The 19,350-nt window shown below is 44.9% G+C and overlaps 2 protein-coding genes across 2 annotated transcripts in view; one reads left to right on the top strand and one right to left on the bottom strand.

Moving 5' to 3' along the window:
- Window positions 1-724: 724 nt before the first annotated feature.
- On the top strand, window positions 725-13,829 carry dnajc21 (DnaJ heat shock protein family (Hsp40) member C21). The gene is made up of 12 exons (XM_064977365.1): window positions 725-1,086; window positions 1,375-1,468; window positions 1,864-1,987; window positions 2,366-2,494; window positions 3,196-3,324; window positions 3,702-3,874; window positions 5,006-5,142; window positions 5,448-5,541; window positions 7,453-7,599; window positions 12,620-12,940; window positions 13,175-13,265; window positions 13,521-13,829. Exons 1-12 carry the CDS (start codon window positions 990-992, stop codon window positions 13,677-13,679), a joined length of 1,695 nt encoding a protein of 564 aa, XP_064833437.1. The 5' UTR covers window positions 725-989; the 3' UTR covers window positions 13,680-13,829.
- Window positions 13,830-15,216: 1,387 nt separating this feature from the next.
- agxt2 (alanine--glyoxylate aminotransferase 2) overlaps window positions 15,217-19,350 on the bottom strand; it is a 34,226-nt gene continuing 30,092 nt past the window's right edge. The window contains exon 14 of the mRNA XM_064977366.1: window positions 15,217-16,221. Within this exon, the coding sequence (XP_064833438.1) occupies window positions 16,117-16,221 (105 nt within the window). The 3' untranslated portion in view covers window positions 15,217-16,116. The remainder of the gene's footprint in view (window positions 16,222-19,350) is intronic.

Below are 19,350 nucleotides of genomic sequence, written 5' to 3'. Positions count from 1 at the left end.
GTTGTCTGCAGAAACATTCAGCTCAGACACCCAGACATACCCCACAAGACATGCCACCAGGGGTCTCTTCACATTCCCCAAGTCCAAAATGAATTCACTGCAACACCAACATTTCAGTCTGTCTGAGGCGGCAGGTAGTTGGACTAGTTAGAGCATTGGACTAGGAAGCAAAAGGTTGCAAGATTGAATCCCTGAGCTGACTAGGTAACATCTGTTGTTCTGCCCCTGAACAAGACAGCTAACCCACTGTTCCTAGGCTGTCATTGAAATGTGTCATTGAATTGTTCTTAACTAACTTGCCTAGTTAAAAAAAAGGTTAAAAAACCCCACACAGTATTATACAGAGCCATGATTACATGCAACTCCCATCTCCAGTTACTCAAGCAAACAGCAAAATTTACTTAATTTTAAGGCTGCGACTGTCTGTGAGGGGACACACAAACACACACATGATTTGTGTGACTGTTCTTGTCTATCAGTGTTTTGTTATACTTGTCATGTTTTTTGTGGGTCCCAGGAAGAAAAGCTGCTGCCTCTGCAAAAGCTAATGGGTATCCAAATAAGCACACCAATGTGGATTTAAAATGTTAAGAATTGTTGCTGTCAGTTTCACACCTATCACACAATCAACAGAAATCAAGCTTACAACAATTTTCTATAGGACTTTTTTTTTCTTTACGAAAAGACTGTCCACGATAAATACGTCATATTTAAGCGCGTAGTCACCGGCAGATTGACTATTGACTAGAGTCCACGGTGTGCGGTGTTGTTCAAGCTGAGATACAAGGACAAACGATGCATTTTTAAGTAGAATAAATATTACATTTATTTGTAGATCTGTCCACTGTTATTCATAACTTTCGGTTACTGTTATACTGAGTTTTCCTGTTTTGAGGACAGAGAAGGCTGTTAGCTTAGCCTTTTAGCTAGCTAACATTAGCTACAGGCCAAATCGTGTGTTTCAGCAAGCTGAACCAGCTCAACTCAAAATGAAGTGTCATTACGAGGTGTTGGGTGTCAAAAGGGACGCGACTGATGATGATATGAAGAAGGTATATCGGAAATTAGCCCTGAGATGGCATCCAGGTACAGCAAACCTTGTTGCCGTGTATTTAACTTGCGAGCTACATTAGCCAGCTAACGATAGCTGTTAGCTCACTGATCAGAGAGGCCACGGCCAGTGACCTCATTGCTAGCTAAACTGTAATCGGTGTGGGAGACTGACAAGTAATACAAGATAGCTAGCAGTAACGTTAACTACCACCAGTTTGTTCGCACTGCTTTAGTGTCATAGACGTTCTCTCTTCACCAAAAATGTGATGTTTGTATCTTCTAAAGGTATTATTTGTTGGAACATCTTAATTCAATTTCCAGATAAGAACTTGGACAATGCAGATGAGGCAGCTGAGCAGTTCAAACTGATCCAGGCAGCCTATGAAGTCCTGAGCGACCCACAGGAGAGAGCCTGGTGAGAAACAACTTCGGCCTCATTATCCAAAGTAGTAAATGTCTTTTGACTGAGATGTTGGTGTGAGATCCATTAAATTGTTTGGAGTATCCAAGATGACCAGTGTGCTGGAATTCCTTCCTATATGAGATCTAACTTTTTAAGGCCAGGACTTCGTATGGAAATAAGTTAATATTAGTGACCAGCACAGATCTTCTGTCTTTCCTTGATTCCTTGCATTGTCCCTCCTTGTCTCCTTGACAAAGATGGTCCAAGGTTCTAGCCTTTGGACCTTCTCCTAAAATGCATTTTAAAGAGGAAGAGAATGAAAGGAACTGGGGAAACACTCATTTAGGAAGAGTCGAGCTATAGTAATGCTAATACTGTGCTTCCCGCCTCTCGACTCCTGTCTCCAGGTATGACAACCACAGAGAGGCTCTCCTTAAAGGTGGGGTCAGCGGGGAGTATGCTGATGAAAGTGTTGACCTTGTTCAGTTCTTCACTGTCACCTGTTACTCTGGTTACGGGGATGAAGAGGAGGTGAGTGTGACAGTGAGGGAGGGAGTATCTCTGTCAGGGGGGGGGGCAACTGCATCCCCTCGTGAGTTCAGGTTCTTTGTAGACCCCAACCCAACTAGTTGCCCATCCCTGTTACTTTCTACCAGCAGAGGGCTGCAGAGTAGTACTCTGACATTATAATCCACTCTCAGCCAGTACTAGCGTGTCTCACTGTGTGGATGTAGAAATGTAACAACACACGTGTATAACAGTGTAATAATGATTGTTACAGTGTAGTGTTTGCTGTGGAGAAAGTGTGGATTTGTTGGCTGTACAGAGGATCCAATCCTTTTAAGTCTCACTGTTTTTTTTCCAATGGGACAAGCAGGTAAAAAGTGGTTTCCCCTCTCCTTTTCTCAGGGTTTCTACACAGTGTACAGGAACCTGTTTGAGTCCATAACTACAGAAGAGATGGATCACAGTAAAGAGGAGGACGAGGAGGAAGATGAGTTTCCTTCGTTTGGAGACTCTCAGAGTGACTATGACACGGTAACGTTTGCCCTTGTTAAACAGACAGACTATATATATATATAAATATATATATATATATATATATATAACACACACACACAGAAAGGTGCACAAACTTAATCTACTTTTGTGTTCAGTCTCTGACCAATGCTGATAGTGTTCTGGTGTGAATAGAGTCATGGGCAGTAACTGTCTATCTGTGTAACGTCAGTTCGGGCTATGTTTCAGCATGGTTACTGTATTCCATTCTGTGCTCTAGCTTAATCTCAGAATGGTTCTCTGGGTTCTATAGACAGAATTGATTTCTGTGAAATAACATTTGTCTGGTCCGTCTCTACCATTTTTTAAACATTTTGCACATTGGGATATATCACGACGTAAGTCATTGTGTCATGATGATAGATACGTTGATTAAATGGATACATCATATAATCCCATAAGGTTTAGCACAGGGGTGGGCAAACTTTTAATCATAGACTCCAGTTCATAAAACACTGTCTGTATCTATAGGTAAACCTTTTGGCTCGAGGTCCACATTGAGTTATCGAAATTCAACGGAGGGCCGCACAGATTAAATAGAAATCCTTCAAGGGCTGTAGTTTGCCCAATGGTTTAGCAGCTCCACACTAAAGCCTATAACCATCGCCTGTACTGTACCTACCTCTCTGCTCCCTGAGCTGTAGTCATTGTCTATAGCTCTCTGCTTCCTCCTCTCCCAGGTTCACCTCTTCTACGCCTACTGGCAGAGCTTCTGCACACGGAAGAAGTTTGCTTGGAAGGAGGACTATGACACGAGGCAGGCTTCCAACCGCTGGGAGAAGAGGGCCATGGAGAAGGAGAACAAGAAGGTACTGTTGTGTTTTGTTTTTGGCCTTACAATGAGGCAGTAGCCTTAGAGAGGTGGACCAGCAGCCAGAAGGTTGCTGGCTCAATCCCTGGGCCCGGACGAAGCAAAAATGGGAATGGAACTGAACACTCAGCTCCTGCCGCTGTGCCCTTGAGCAAGGCTATTGTATTCTAAGTGCCTGTGTTCCTATTCAGCCAGTGCATATGTAGTTCACACGTGTGGTATGAGCCACTGAAGATTGGCGAAGCTAACTGACTGTTTTGTTATGCTTACAAATGTTAGGAAGTGAGACTAAATGTGAGCCGTTTGATATAGAACCAAGCGCCGTTCTTTCAACACAACAGATCTGAATGAACCATAAAGTGTTCTTCTTCTAAGGTTCGAGACAAGGCCAGGAAGGAGCGCAGCGAGCTTGTGCGTCAACTGGTGGCGTTTGTGCGTAAGCGCGACAAGAGGGTGCAGGCCCACAAGAAGCTGGTGGAGGAGCAGAACGCTGAGAAGGCCAAGAAAGTGGAGGAGCTACGACGCAAGCAAAAGCTGTCCCAGGCCAAGTGAGTTCACATAGAAATATGATATGTGGAACATATGCCTCTCCAACAAACAGAAGCTTTCACAGGCCAAGCGAGTGTTGCTGACTACATTGCAGTTGGACTGCACAGAATCACTGATCTATATACTTGTGTTAAAATAACCTCACCTTAAACTGATCCACTCAGACATGCTAAATGTCAGACTGCTGTCTAGATGTCAGGCCTCTGTCGCTGTCTAGATGTCAGGCCTCTGTCGCTGTCTAGATGTCAGGCCTCTGTCACTGTCTAGATGTCAGGCCTCTGTCGCTGTCTAGATGTCAGGCCTCTGTCGCTGTCTAGATGTCAGGCCTCTGTCTAGATGTCAGGCCTCTGTCGCTGTCTAGATGTCAGGCCTCTGTCGCTGTCTAGATGTCAGGCCTCTGTCGCTGTCTAGATGTCAGGCCTCTGTCGCTGTCTAGATGTCAGGCCTCTGTCGCTGTCTAGATGTCAGGCCTCTGTCGCTGTCTAGATGTCAGGCCTCTGTCGCTGTCTAGATGTCAGGCCTCTGTCGCTGTCTAGATGTCAGGCCTCTGTCGCTGTCTAGATGTCAGGCCTCTGTCGCTGTCTAGATGTCAGGCCTCTGTCGCTGTCTAGATGTCAGGCCTCTGTCGCTGTCTAGATGTCAGGCCTCTGTCGCTGTCTAGATGTCAGGCCTCTGTCGCTGTCTAGATGTCAGGCCTCTGTCGCTGTCTAGATGTCAGGCCTCTGTCGCTGTCTAGATGTCAGGCCTCTGTCTAGATGTCAGGCCTCTGTCTAGATGTCAGGCCTCTGTCTAGATGTCAGGCCTCTGTCTAGATGTCAGGCCTCTGTCTAGATGTCAGGCCTCTGTCTAGATGTCAGGCCTCTGTCTAGATGTCAGGCCTCTGTCTAGATGTCAGGCCTCTGTCTAGATGTCAGGCCTCTGTCTAGATGTCAGGCCTCTGTCTAGATGTCAGGCCTCTGTCTAGATGTCAGGCCTCTGTCTAGATGTCAGGCCTCTGTCTAGATGTCAGGCCTCTGTCTAGATGTCAGGCCTCTGTCTAGATGTCAGGCCTCTGTCTAGATGTCAGGCCTCTGTCGCTGTCTAGATGCCAGACTGCCGTCTAGATGTCAGACCTCTGTCTCCTCTCCTAGACTGGCGGAGGATTACAAGGAGCAGAGCTGGGTAGCCATGTCTGAGATGGAGAAGGAGCTGCAGCAGATGGAGGCTCAGTACGGAAAGGAGTTTGGAGACGTGTCAGAGAGCGAGGAGGATGACCAGGGAAGAGGCGGTTAGTACAGAGCAGACCTCTCGCATAGTAGTAACTCCGGTCTCAGACTGTGAAAACACCAACTCACTCTGAGAAGGGCTAGATATTTCTCCATACAGTAGCAGGCATATCTTAATCTACTGTAACTTCTGCGTGAGTAGTAATGACAAGAATGGATTGCAATTTCTAGCAGTTTGCCATGTCACATTTAACTGTGGGTGCGTTCTTTTACCACCAGATCTGAAAGCGTTTTGCATTGGTTTAGGTGGTGGTTGTTCTTCTCATACACGACAACAGTCTCCATGTAACACATCTGTTCTCCACAGATGAACAGAAAGATGAGACCGAGGAACTCCTGGATGACTATTATGATGACCTGTACTGCCCTGCATGTGACAAATCCTTCAAATCAGACAAGGCGTAAGTAGTGAGGTCGTGTTCATTAGGGCACACAATGGAAAACGTTGCAAAGCAGTCTGCATTGGAAAACAAAATGAACATTTCTTACTGGTCAAATTCTGTTATTCCCAGTCAGTTTTCTTCCTTTTGGTGCAGAATGAACACAACCCGGTTTTATTTTTTTATTTACCTAGGCAAGTCAGTTAAGAACAAATTCTTATTTTCAATGACTGCCTAGGAACAGTGGGTTAACTGCCTGTTCAGGGGCAGAACAACAGATTTGTACCTTGTCAGCTCGGGGATTTGAACTTGCAACCTTGTGGTTACTAGTCCAACGCTCTAACCACTGGGCTACCCTGCCTCCTCTACACTCTAACCACTGGGCCACCCTGCCTCCTCTACACTCTAACCACTAGGCTACCTGCCACCTCTACGCTCTAACCACTAGGCTACCCTGCCTCCTCTACACTCTAACCACTAGGCTACCCTGCCTCCTCTACACTCTAACCACTAGGCTACCCTGCCTCCTCTACACTCTAACCACTAGGCTACCCTGCCTCCTCTACACTCTAACCACTAGGCTACCCTGCCTCCTCTACACTCTAACCACTAGGCTACCCTGCCTCCTCTACACTCTAACCACTGGGCTACCCTGCCTCCTCTACACTCTAACCACTGGGCTACCCTGCCTCCTCTACACTCTAACCACTGGGCTACCCTGCCTCCTCTACACTCTAACCACTGGGCTACCCTGCCTCCTCTACACTCTAACCACTAGGCTACCCTGCCTCCTCTACACTCTAACCACTAGGCTACCCTGCCTCCTCTACACTCTAACCACTAGGCTACCCTGCCTCCTCTACACTCTAACCACTAGGCTACCCTGCCTCCTCTACACTCTAACCACTAGGCTACCCTGCCTCCTCTACACTCTAACCACTAGGCTACCCTGCCTCCTCTACACTCTAACCACTAGGCTACCCTGCCTCCTCTACACTCTAACCACTGGGCTACCCTGCCTCCTCTACACTCTAACCACTAGGCTACCCTGCCTCCTCTACACTCTAACCACTGGGCTACCCTGCCTCCTCTACACTCTAACCACTAGGCTACCCTGCCTCCTCTACACTCTAACCACTGGGCTACCCTGCCTCCTCTACACTCTAACCACTGGGCCACCCTGCCTCCTCTACGCTCTAACCACTAGGCTACCTGCCACCTCTACGCTCTAACCACTAGGCTACCCTGCCTCCTCTACACTCTAACCACTAGGCTACCCTGCCTCCTCTACACTCTAACCACTAGGCTACCCTGCCTCCTCTACACTCTAACCACTAGGCTACCCTGCCTCCTCTACACTCTAACCACTAGGCTACCCTGCCTCCTCTACACTCTAACCACTAGGCTACCCTGCCTCCTCTACACTCTAACCACTAGGCTACCCTGCCTCCTCTACACTCTAACCACTAGGCTACCCTGCCTCCTCTACACTCTAACCACTAGGCTACCCTGCCTCCTCTACACTCTAACCACTAGGCTACCCTGCCTCCTCTACACTCTAACCACTAGGTTACCTGCCGCCTCTACACTCTAACCACTAGGCTACCCTGCCTCCTCTACACTCTAACCACTGGGCTACCCTGCCTCCTCTACACTCTAACCACTGGGCTACCCTGCCTCCTCTACACTCTAACCACTGGGCTACCCTGCCTCCTCTACACTCTAACCACTAGGCTACCCTGCCTCCTCTACACTCTAACCACTAGGCTACCCTGCCTCCTCTACACTCTAACCACTAGGCTACCCTGCCTCCTCTACACTCTAACCACTAGGCTACCCTGCCTCCTCTACACTCTAACCACTAGGCTACCCTGACGCCCCGGCAGAGGGAAGACTGAATTCAGTTTATCACGTGTTCTTTTTTTTGCACAGAATGAAGAATCATGAGAAATCAAAGAAACATAGAGAGATGGTGGTATTACTACGGCAACAACTAGAAGAAGAGGATGAGACCCTCGGTCTGAAGGATGAGGATGGGGAAGAGGATGATGAAGAACTAGAAGAAGCACCAAGACAAAAGTAAGTTCAAAGATGTATTTTTCTCCATCTAAAATATGAGAAACTACTTGGATGTTACTGTTGTCATTGGACAATTTGCCATTTATATAAAATAGTGTACAAAACATTAGGAACATGAGTCAATCTAAATGACACATATTGAAGGGGATTTTTAAGATAGATATATGGTCTGCGTCTCAAATGCTGATGTGCCCTTCGGCATCTAGGGTGGAGCGGTGTTTGTCAGACCATGAGCCCCCCGGCATCTAGGGTGGAGCGGTGTTTGTCAGACCATGAGCCCCCCGGCATCTAGGGTGGAGCGGTGTTTGTCAGACCATGAGCCCCCGGCATCTAGGGTGGAGCGGTGTTTGTCAGACCATGAGCCCCCGGCATCTAGGGTGGAGCGGTGTTTGTCAGACCATGAGCCCCCCGGCATCTAGGGTGGAGCGGTGTTTGTCAGACCATGAGCCCCCGGCATCTAGGGTGGAGCGGTGTTTGTCAGACCATGAGCCCCCGGCATCTAGGGTGGAGCGGTGTTTGTCAGACCATGAGCCCCGGCATCTAGGGTGGAGCGGTGTTTGTCAGACCATGAGCCCCCGGCATCTAGGGTGGAGCGGTGTTTATCAGACCATGAGCCCCCCCGGCATCTAGGGTGGAGCGGTGTTTGTCAGACCATGAGCCCCCGGCATCTAGGGTGGAGCGGTGTTTGTCAGACCATGAGCCCCCCGGCATCTAGGGTGGAGCGGTGTTTGTCAGACCATGAGCCCCCCGGCAGACCATGAGCCCCCGGCATCTAGGGTGGAGCGGTGTTTGTCAGACCATGAGCCCCCGGCATCTAGGGTGGAGCGGTGTTTGTCAGACCATGAGCCCCCGGCATCTAGGGTGGAGCGGTGTTTGTCAGACCATGAGCCCCCCGGCATCTAGGGTGGAGCGGTGTTTGTCAGACCATGAGCCCACCGGCATCTAGGGTGGAGCGGTGTTTGTCAGACCATGAGCCCCCCGGCATCTAGGGTGGAGCGGTGTTTGTCAGACCATGAGCCCCCCGGCATCTAGGGTGGAGCGGTGTTTATCAGACCATGAGCCCCCCCCGAAAGATGACTCTCACGAACACAGTGTTCTTGCTCTTCGATCTTCACAGGCCTCGTCTGAATTCGGGACAGCCCATCTGCCAACTTCTGTCTGTATCGCCCCAACAGTTTGGCCTACATGCTAATATGACCCCTCTATGGAAAGGGGAGTGTCTCACGAACACGTTCATGTGGGCGTCCGACAGCAAAATGCACATGTTGAGCTCTAGGATCACCACAAGCCTCTCGAGATTAGTCTGAAACTAGCCGGGCACCAGTTAAAAATGAATGGAAGTATATATGGAGATAGTTTAGTGTCTAAAATAAGTTTTCCTAATCTTTCTTATCTCTCGGATATAAAACAGATACTTCAGAACATCCTTCCTTTCTAGATTTTTTGGGGGGGACCATCTTTTTATCCCTGTATGAAGCTCTAATTCAATGAGTTTCTATGAGCTAATATCAGTAAGGTCAAATTCAATGAGTTTCTATGAGCTAATATCAGTAAGGTCAAATTCAATGAGTTTCTATGAGCTCATATCAGTAAGGTCAAATTCAATGAGTTTCTATGAGCTCATATCAGTAAGGTCAAATTCAATGAGTTTCTATGAGCTCATATCAGTAAGGTCAAATTCAATGAGTTTCTATGAGCTCATATCAGTAAGGTCAAATTATATGAGTTTCTATGAGCTCATATCAGTAAGGTCAAATTCTATGAGCTAATATCAGTAAGGTCAAATTCAATGAGTTTCTATGAGCTCATATCAGTAAGGTCAAATTCAATGAGTTTCTATGAGCTAATATCAGTAAGGTCAAATTCAATGAGTTTCTATGAGCTCATATCAGTAAGGTCAAATTCAATTAGAGTTTCTAAGGTGAGCTCATATCAGTAAGGTCAAATTCAATGAGTTTCTATGAGCTCATATCAGTAAGGTCAAATTCAATGAGTTTCTATGAGCTCTCATATCAGTAAGGTCAAATTCAATGAGTTTCTATGAGCTCATATCAGTAAGGTCAAATTCAATGAGTTTCTATGAGCTCATATCAGTAAGGTCAAATTCAATGAGTTTCTATGAGCTCATATCAGTAAGGTCAAATTCAATGAGTTTCTATGAGCTCATATCAGTAAGGTCAAATTCAATGAGTTTCTATGAGCTCATATCAGTAAGGTCAAATTCAATGAGTTTCTATGAGCTCATATCAGTAAGGTCAAATTCAATGAGTTTCTATGAGCTCATATCAGTAAGGTCAAATTCAATGAGTTTCTATGAGCTCATATCAGTAAGGTCAAATTCAATGAGTTTCTATGAGCTCATATCAGTAAGGTCAAATTCATATGAGTTTCTATGAGCTATATCAGTAAGGTCAAATTCAAGTTTCTGTAAGGTCAAATTCAATAGTTTCTATGAGCTCATATCAGTAAGGTCAAATTCAATGAGTTTCTATGAGCTCATATCAGTAAGGTCAAATTCAATGAGTTTCTATGAGCTCATATCAGTAAGGTCAAATTCAATGAGTTTCTATGAGCTCATATCAGTAAGGTCAAATTCAATGAGTTTCTATGAGCTCATATCAGTAAGGTCAAATTCAATGAGTTTTCTATGAGCTCATATCAGTAAGGTCAAATTCAATGAGTTTCTATGAGCTCATATCAGTAAGGTCAAATTCAATGAGTTTCTATGAGCTCATATCAGTAAGGTCAAATTCAATGAGTTTCTATGAGCTCATATCAGTAAGGTCAAATTCAATGAGTTTCTATGAGCTCATATCAGTAAGGTCAAATTCAATGAGTTTCTATGAGCTCATATCAGTAAGGTCAAATTCAATGAGTTTCTATGAGCAGTAAGGTCAAATTCAATGAGTTTCTATGAGCTCATATCAGTAAGGTCAAATTCAATGAGTTTCTATGAGCTCATATCAGTAAGGTCAAATTCAATGAGTTTCTATGAGCTCATATCAGTAAGGTCAAATTCAATGAGTTTCTATGAGCTCATATCAGTAAGGTCAAATTCAATGAGTTTCTATGAGCTCATATCAGTAAGGAGTTTCTATGAGCTCATCAAATTCAATGAGTTTCTATGAGCTCATATCAGTAAGGTCAAATTCAATGAGTTTCTATGAGCTCATATCAGTAAGGTCAAATTCAATGAGTTTCTGAGCTCATATCAGTAAGGTCAAATTCAATGAGTTTCAGAGCTCATATCAGTAAGGTCAAATTCAATGAGTTTCTATGAGCTCATATCAGTAAGGTCAAATTCAATGAGTTTCTATGAGCTCATATCAGTAAGGTCAAATTCAATGAGTTTCTATGAGCTCATATCAGTAAGGTCAAATTCAATGAGTTTCTATGAGCTCATATCAGTAAGGTCAAATTCAATGAGTTTCTATGAGCTCATATCAGTAAGGTCAAATTCAATGAGTTTCTATGAGCTCATATCAGTAAGGTCAAATTCAATGAGTTTCTATGAGCTCATATCAGTAAGGTCAAATTCAATGAGTTTCTATGAGCTCATATCAGTAAGGTCAAATTCAATGAGTTTCTATGAGCTCATATCAGTAAGGTCAAATTCAATGAGTTTCTATGAGCTCATATCAGTAAGGTCAAATTCAATGAGTTTCTATGAGCTCATATCAGTAAGGTCAAATTCAATGAGTTTCTAAGGTCAAATTCAATGAGTGAGCTCATATCAGTAAGGTCAAATTCAATGAGTTTCTATGAGCTCATATCAGTAAGGTCAAATTCAATGAGTTTCTATGAGCTCATATCAGTAAGGTCAAATTCAATGAGTTTCTATGAGCTCATATCAGTAAGGTCAAATTCAATGAGTTTCTATGAGCTCATATCAGTAAGGTCAAATTCAATGAGTTTCTATGAGCTCATATCAGTAAGGTCAAATTCAATGAGTTTCTATGAGCTCATATCAGTAAGGTCAAATTCAATGAGTTTCTATGAGCTCATATCAGTAAGGTCAAATTCTATGAGTTTCTATGAGCTCATATCAGTAAGGTCAAATTCAATGAGTTTCTATGAGCTAATATCAGTAAGGTCAAATTCAATGAGTTTCTATGAGCTCATATCAGTAAGGTCAAATTCAATGAGTTTCTATGAGCTCATATCAGTAAGGTCAAATTCAATGAGTTTCTATGAGCTCATATCAGTAAGGTCAAATTCAATGAGTTTCTATGAGCTCATATCAGTAAGGTCAAATTCTATGAGCTAATATCAGTAAGGTCAAATTCAATGAGTTTCTATGAGCTCATATCAGTAAGGTCAAATTCAATGAGTTTCTATGAGCTCATATCAGTAAGGTCAAATTCAATGAGTTTCTATGAGCTCATATCAGTAAGGTCAAATTCTATGAGCTAATATCAGTAAGGTCAAATTCAATGAGTTTCTATGAGCTCATATCAGTAAGGTCAAATTCAATGAGTTTCTATGAGCTCATATCAGTAAGGTCAAATTCAATTAGTTTCTATGAGCTCATATCAGTAAGGTCAAATTCAATTAGTTTCTATGAGCTAATATCAGTAAGGTCAAATTCAATGAGTTTCTATGAGCTCATATCAGTAAGGTCAAATTCAATGAGTTTCTATGAGCTCATATCAGTAAGGTCAAATTCTATGAGTTTCTATGAGCTAATATCAGTAAGGTCAAATTCTATGAGCTAATATCAGTAAGGTCAAATTCAATGTTTCCTGCTATTCCTTTTTTTTATTTTTACTTTTTTTTTTTTAAGGGTTGTACAATGGCTAAAGGATCCTTGGGTATGACCATCTTAAAACAATTCCACATGTTAGCTTAACCCGTCTCCTGCCCTTCATCTACACTGATTTTAGAAGTGGGTTTAACAAGTGACATCAATAAGGGATCATGGCTTTCACCTGGTCAGTCTGTCATGGAAAGAGCAGGTGTTGTTAATGTTTTGTGCACTGTGTAAACAGTGGTAGGTGAATAACGTCATTTTAATGTCCAGGCTGTCTAAAAAGCAGAAGAAGAAAAAGAGACAACAGCAAAATGGGCGGAGCCCCACAGAGGAGGGAGTAGGGAAGGATGTGTCCCCAGAGCCCCCCTCCACCCCCACAGAGGAGGTTGTAGGGAAGGATGCGGCCCCAGGGCCCCCCACCACCCCCACAGACAATAGCCCAGAGAGCCCTCTATCAACACAGACCAGCGGTGAGGCAGAGGGCCCCCAGCCTGCCTCAGAGCCCCAGCAGGCAGCTGCGGACAAACCCTGTGAGGACCCAACAGAAGACGGACAGCAGGAGGAAGACCTCACAGCCACAGAACCAAAGAGGTGACCTGACCTGCCACCATCTTCTATCAAAACTAGTGACAGGATGGAATTGACAGTATTTAGGATAAAGCAATGCATCACTAGCCTGGTCCTCGATCAGTTTGTGCTGTCCTGAGTTGGCAAGACGGCAAACCCGACTTGGGACCATGCTAGAGCAGTGCTGATATAATCATTAGCTACTATACAGGTATGTTCATGCATTCTGACTTGTAACCTAAAACACATCTTTATCAGCTCTGGAAAGACTAAGGGGAAGAAGAATGGAGGAAAGGACAGCAAAAAGAATGTCCAACCACAGGGAGGAGTGGAGAAAGGAGGAGCAGAGGTGTGTACCAGCCACAGCTACCGGTCCTTAATTGATTAATCAATCCAGGGGGGGTTTATACTAACCAGAACTTGGTGCCCTTAATTGAAATGTAATACAATGATTTAATTTCCTTGTTTAAGGCTGCTTAAATGCATTTCTCATCGACTTGAGTCAAAATTGCCCGTTTCTAAAAGTATTCACGGGTGTTTTTGTTGTTACACGGTTATGAGTTCATTAATGAACCATTCCACTCTCTTTTAACTCCCCCCGAAGGAGCTGAACCTGCGCTGTGTGACCTGTCACTATGAGTTCTCTACCAGGAACAAACTGTTTGACCACCTGAAGACAACAGGACACGCTACAGCCGTGTCACACGGTGGCAGTGCACCCGCCACGGTCAAGAGCAAGAAGGAGAAGAGGAAGAATAGATGATGGGGGATACAAGAGGGGCCAAAGACTAACACCAGCCACTGGGTTGCAGAGATGGACTCTACTGTCTTACTATATATTATAGGAGGCCACTCATGGTATTGAAGGCCTGGATTTGTTTGTTTTTTAATGTTAAAGATTGTCTGAAAAGGAGTTGAAGACTGTCTGATTGCTGTTTTTAGGTTTTTGCATGTTAGAAAACAATCAATGCGTCCAGTCGTGGAGGACTGGACGTTGCCTGGTGGTCCTGCATAGCAGACTCCTATGGTCGTTGTCATGCCAAATGACCATAGCAGTTGGCTTTGCAGCACAAACAGATCTGAGACCTCCAGGCTAGACTGGACAAAGGAGTTGTAGAGGATGTTTTTGTCTGGCCAGCCTCTACACCCTCTGTTTATGGAGGTTATGTAAGGAAGTGAGGCAAGTCCAGCTGATATCTACTCCACCCTTCCAATATGACCATGTTAGAGGTGCTGCCACTGTACCTGCTCAGAAGTACATGCTGCAGAATTCAGCATTGTGTCGACGTCCATTTTGTGTCGACGTCCATTTTGTGTCGACTGATCCTTTGACGTTTTGGTCAGAGACATAAAGCAACTGGACGTTATTACTGTTTTGAACGGGTACTGTGATGCTGCTGCTCACTCAACTCTATATTTATTCAAATAACAATCTGACTCCACACCACAGCTTCACCTTTCTTATATAAAAAAAGATACTGCATAAACACTGACACGTTTCATTGACTTTGCCTGTAAAGAACAAGGCCCTCACACTGTTAAAGCTCTCAATTCAACGCTTTATTGACAACGGATCTTTGTCGGGTTATTTCCCTTTGTGACGAAGACATGTTTTGGATAGAAACAGTCAAAGTGGTGTATTGGGAGCTTTAGTGTGTGGGCCTTGTTCTTAATTAGCCCAGAGCCTCAGTTTAAGGATGTGCATATAACTAACTTTTCATTGAATTTGCCCGACCATGTCTGATGATTAAATGGTTCGTGTTTATGGCTCATTTCAAATTAATTTATAAAGGATTTCTCAATCTACTTATAATTACAATTCAAAGAGACTATTTACATGTAAATAAAGGGGAAGGTGAGTGGGCAATAGAAGATGAGGAAAGAGCCAGCGCGTATGAATTGTACCACCCTACTCAATGTATTTAATCTATACCTAAGCAAGTAACTCGTCTACCCAAAGTCTCAAGATCTATTGGACTTTACATGCACTCAAAAGGTAATGGAATAGACTGACGAGTACAATACTGGTCGGCTTTATTTCAGATTTTGACCCAAAGTTTGTCCATGGCCTCTCACTGGCAGTATGTGGGCAGGTGTACCATGGATGTCCATGGCCTCCCACTGGCAGTATGTGGGCAGGTGTACCATGGATGTCCATGGCCTCTCACTGGCAGTATGTGGGCAGGTGTACCATGGATGTCCATGGCCTCTCACTGGCAGTATGTGGGCAGGTGTACCATGGATGTCCATGGCCTCTCACTGGCAGTATGTGGGCAGGTGTACCATGGATGTCCATGGCCTCTCACTGGCAGTATGTGGGCAGGTGTACCATGGATGTCCATGGCCTCTCACTGGCAGTATGTGGGCAGGTGTACCATGAATGTCCATGGCCTCTCACTGGCAGTATGTGGGCAGGTGTACCATGGATGTATTGGACTCTAGTTTCCTTTCCTGAGGTTAAAGGTGAATATATTCACAGTTAAGACTAATCAATAACATTTTTTTTTTTTTAAATATACACATTTTAAACCTACAACAAAATTAGTTCCACTACAGAGACAAACAGGTGTCAGTAAATCTTCACATAAACAGTTTTTCCCTCCAGGTTTTCTACATATGTTTACAATAAACTCATTTGTGTGCCTCAAAAGTTACATGTAGTCATTTTGAACATTATACAACGGGTGAGTCTAATCCTGAATGCTGATTGGTTAAAACTGCATTCCAGCCAGTGTCTACATGTAGTCAATTTGAACATTATACAACGGGTGAGTCTAATCCTGAATGCTGATTGGTTAAAACTGCATTCCAGCCAGTGTCTACATGTCGTCAATTTGAACAACAGAAAGCATGGTGCCATATCTAAATCTGGTTAAGGCTCATCTCCAGTGGACTGACACCCCAACGCTAGCCTGGTCCCAGATCTGTTGTTGCTGTAAAACCCAACTTCTATGATCGTGGTGATGCAAGACAAAACAGACCTGGGTCCAGGCTACCTCAAACGCCATCTTCGTGCATTTTATACGTAGGGCTCTTGAGCGTTGATGTCTCGCATCGTGTGGGAGAGATGAGGGTCCTCTAGCGTCTTTCTTATGCACATGCATGAATGGTGATTGAAGTGCCTGTCTTTTTCTCAATTGCCTAAAATCTGTACTCCTCCTTTGATCTATCTGAAAGAAGTGACCGGGTGAAAGCCAGGCCTAATGATGATCTTCCATGTAGTTGTGTAGAGCCTGGTTAAACACAGCCAAGAAGAAGTCTGCATCGTCCCTGGTGATACACATAGGGGGCTTGATCCGGAACGTCTGTGTGAGTGGGAGAGAGCTATTAACAGTATGTTCATAGATAACTAACCTCTGTGTGTTAGGGAGTATTTCCTACAACAAGTGGCACCTCAAATCCTCAAGCTGTCAAAGTCATCTGTGCATTCTTCACCCAAACCGAATATGCAAATGAACTGGAAATAGCATACTATGACAAAAGCCGAAAACAGCAAGGCGCCCCTTTGTCCTCCCTCCCTACATTCCCAGGACTTATCATTAACTTTAACCTGAACGGACTGATCTGATACTTGGTTTGTTACATTGCTTTGGAGCCATGTAGGTTCACGACAGAGCACAAAGCTCAGGCTTACTAGCAGGCAGATCCTGACTAACAGGACAAACAGAGAATTTCAGTGTACCTGTCCATACACTCCCTTACCTGTCCATACACTCCCTTACCTGTACATACACTCCCTTACCTGTCCATACACTCCCTTACCTGTCCATACACTCCCTTACCTGTCCATACACTCCTCCATTCCATTACCTGTCCATACACTCCTCTCTTCCATTACCTGTCCATACACTCCTCCATTCCATTACCTGTCCATACACTCCTCCATTCCATTACCTGTCCATACACTCCCTTACCTGTCCATACACTCCTCCATTCCATTACCTGTCCATACACTCCTCCCTTCCATTACCTGTCCATACACTCCTCCCTTCCATTACCTGTCCATACACTCCTCCCTTCCATTACCTGTCCATATACTCCCTTACCTGTCCATACACTCCTCCCTTCCATTACCTGTCCATACACTCCCTTACCTGTCCATACACTCCTCCATTCCATTACCTGTCCATACACTCCTCCATTCCATTACCTGTCCATACACTCCCTTAGCTGTCCATACACTCCTCCCTTCCATTACCTGTCCATACACTCCTCCTTTCCATTACCTGTCCATACACTCCTCCATTCCATTACCTGTCCATATACTCCCTTACCTGTCCAAACACTTCTCCCTTCCATTACCTGTCCATATACTCCCTTCCATTACCTGTCCATATACTCCCTTACCTGTCCATACACTCCTCCCTTCCATTACCTGTCCATACACTCCCTTACCTGTCCATACTCTCCTCCATTCCATTACCTGTCCATACACTCCTCCATTCCATTACCTGTCCATACACTCCCTTAGCTGTCCATACACTCCTCCCTTCCATTACCTGTCCATACACTCCTCCATTCCATTACCTGTCCATACACTCCCTCAGCTGTCCATACACTCCTCCATTCCATTACCTGTCCATACACTCCTCCCTTTCCATTACCTGTCCATACACTCCTCCCTTCCATTACCTGTCCATACACTCCTCCCTTCCATTACCTGTCCATACACTCCTCCATTCCATTACCTGTCCATACACTCCTCAATTCCATTACCTGTCCATACACTCCTCCCTTCCATTACCTGTCCATACACTCCATTACCTGTCCATACACTCCTCCCTTCCATTACCTGTCCATACACTCCTCCCCTCCATTACCTGTCCATACATTCCTCCCTTCCATTACCTGTCCATATACTCCAGTACCTGTCCATACACTCCTCCCTTCCATTACCTGTCCATACACTCCTCCATTCCATTACCTGTCCATACACTCCTCCCTTCCATTACCTGTCCATACACTCCTCCCTTCCATTACCTGTCCATACACTCCTCCCTTCCATTACCTGTCCACATACTCCAGTACCTGTCCATACACTCCTCCCTTCCATTACCTGTCCATACACTCCTCCATTCCATTACCTGTCCATACACTCCTCCCTTCCATTACCTGTCCATACATACCATTACCTGTCCATACACTCCTCCCTTCCATTACCTGTCCATACACTCCTCCCTTCCATTACCTGTCCATATTACCTGTCCATACACTCCTCCATTCCATTACCTGTCCATACACTCCTCCATTCCATTACCTGTCCATACACTCCTCCCTTCCATTACCTGTCCATACACTCCTTCCATTACCTTCCATTATTACCTGTCCATACACTCCTCCCTTCCATTACCTGTCCATACACTCCTCCATTCCATTACCTGTCCATACACTCCATTACCTGTCCATACACTCCTCCATTCCATTACCTGTCCATCCACTCCATTACCTGTCCATACACGCCAAACCTGTCCATACACTCCTCCCTTCCATTACCTGTCCATATACTCCCTTACCTGTCCATACACTCCTCCCTTCCATTACCTGTCCATACACTCCCTTACCTGTCCATACACTCCTCCCTTCCATTACCTGTCCATACACTCCTCCATTCCATTACCTGTCCATACACTCCTCCCTTCCATTACCTGTCCATACACTCCTCCCTTCCATTACCTGTCCATACACTCCATTACCTGTCCATACACTCCTCCCTTCCATTACCTGTCCATACACTCCTCCCCTCCATTACCTGTCCATACATTCCTCCCTTCCATTACCTGTCCATATACTCCAGTACCTGTCCATACACTCCTCCATTCCATTACCTGTCCATACACTCCTCCATTCCATTACCTGTCCATACACTCCTCCCTTCCATTACCTGTCCATACACTCCTCCCTTCCATTACCTGTCCATACACTCCTCCCTTCCATTACCTGTCCACATACTCCAGTACCTGTCCATACACTCCTCCCTTCCATTACCTGTCCATACACTCCTCCATTCCATTACCTGTCCATACACTCCTCCCTTCCATTACCTGTCCATACACTCCTCCCTTCCATTACCTGTCCATACACTCCTCCCTTCCATTACCTGTCCATACACTCCTCCCTTCCATTACCTGTCCATACACTCCTCCCTTCCATTACCTGTCCATACACTCCTCCATTCCATTACCTGTCCATACACTCCTCCATTCCATTACCTGTCCATACACTCCTTCCATTACCTGTCCATACACTCCTCCCTTCCATTACCTGTCCATACACTCCTCCCTTCCATTACCTGTCCATACACATTACCTGTCCATACACTCCTCCATTCCATTACCTGTCCATACACTCCATTACCTGTCCATACACTCCTCCATTCCATTACCTGTCCATCCACTCCATTACCTGTCCATACACGCCAAACCTGTCCATACACT

Source organism: Oncorhynchus masou, chromosome 11, assembly GCF_036934945.1.
Source record: "Oncorhynchus masou masou isolate Uvic2021 chromosome 11, UVic_Omas_1.1, whole genome shotgun sequence".
Lineage (NCBI taxonomy): Eukaryota > Metazoa > Chordata > Actinopteri > Salmoniformes > Salmonidae > Oncorhynchus > Oncorhynchus masou.
The sequence above is the reverse complement of the archived record's forward strand: the minus strand, read 5'-3'. Positions and strand labels throughout refer to the sequence as shown.

Excerpts from the sequence above, each read along its gene's own strand:
- dnajc21 (XM_064977365.1), top strand. The coding sequence starts at position 990 with ATGAAGTGTCATTACGAGGTGTTGGGTGTCAAAAGGGACGCGACTGAT. Across the intron at positions 7,600-12,619 it reads GAAGAAGCACCAAGACAAAA|GCTGTCTAAAAAGCAGAAGA; the intron begins GTAAGTTCAAAG and ends TTTAATGTCCAG. Across the intron at positions 13,266-13,520 it reads TGGAGAAAGGAGGAGCAGAG|GAGCTGAACCTGCGCTGTGT; the intron begins GTGTGTACCAGC and ends CTCCCCCCGAAG.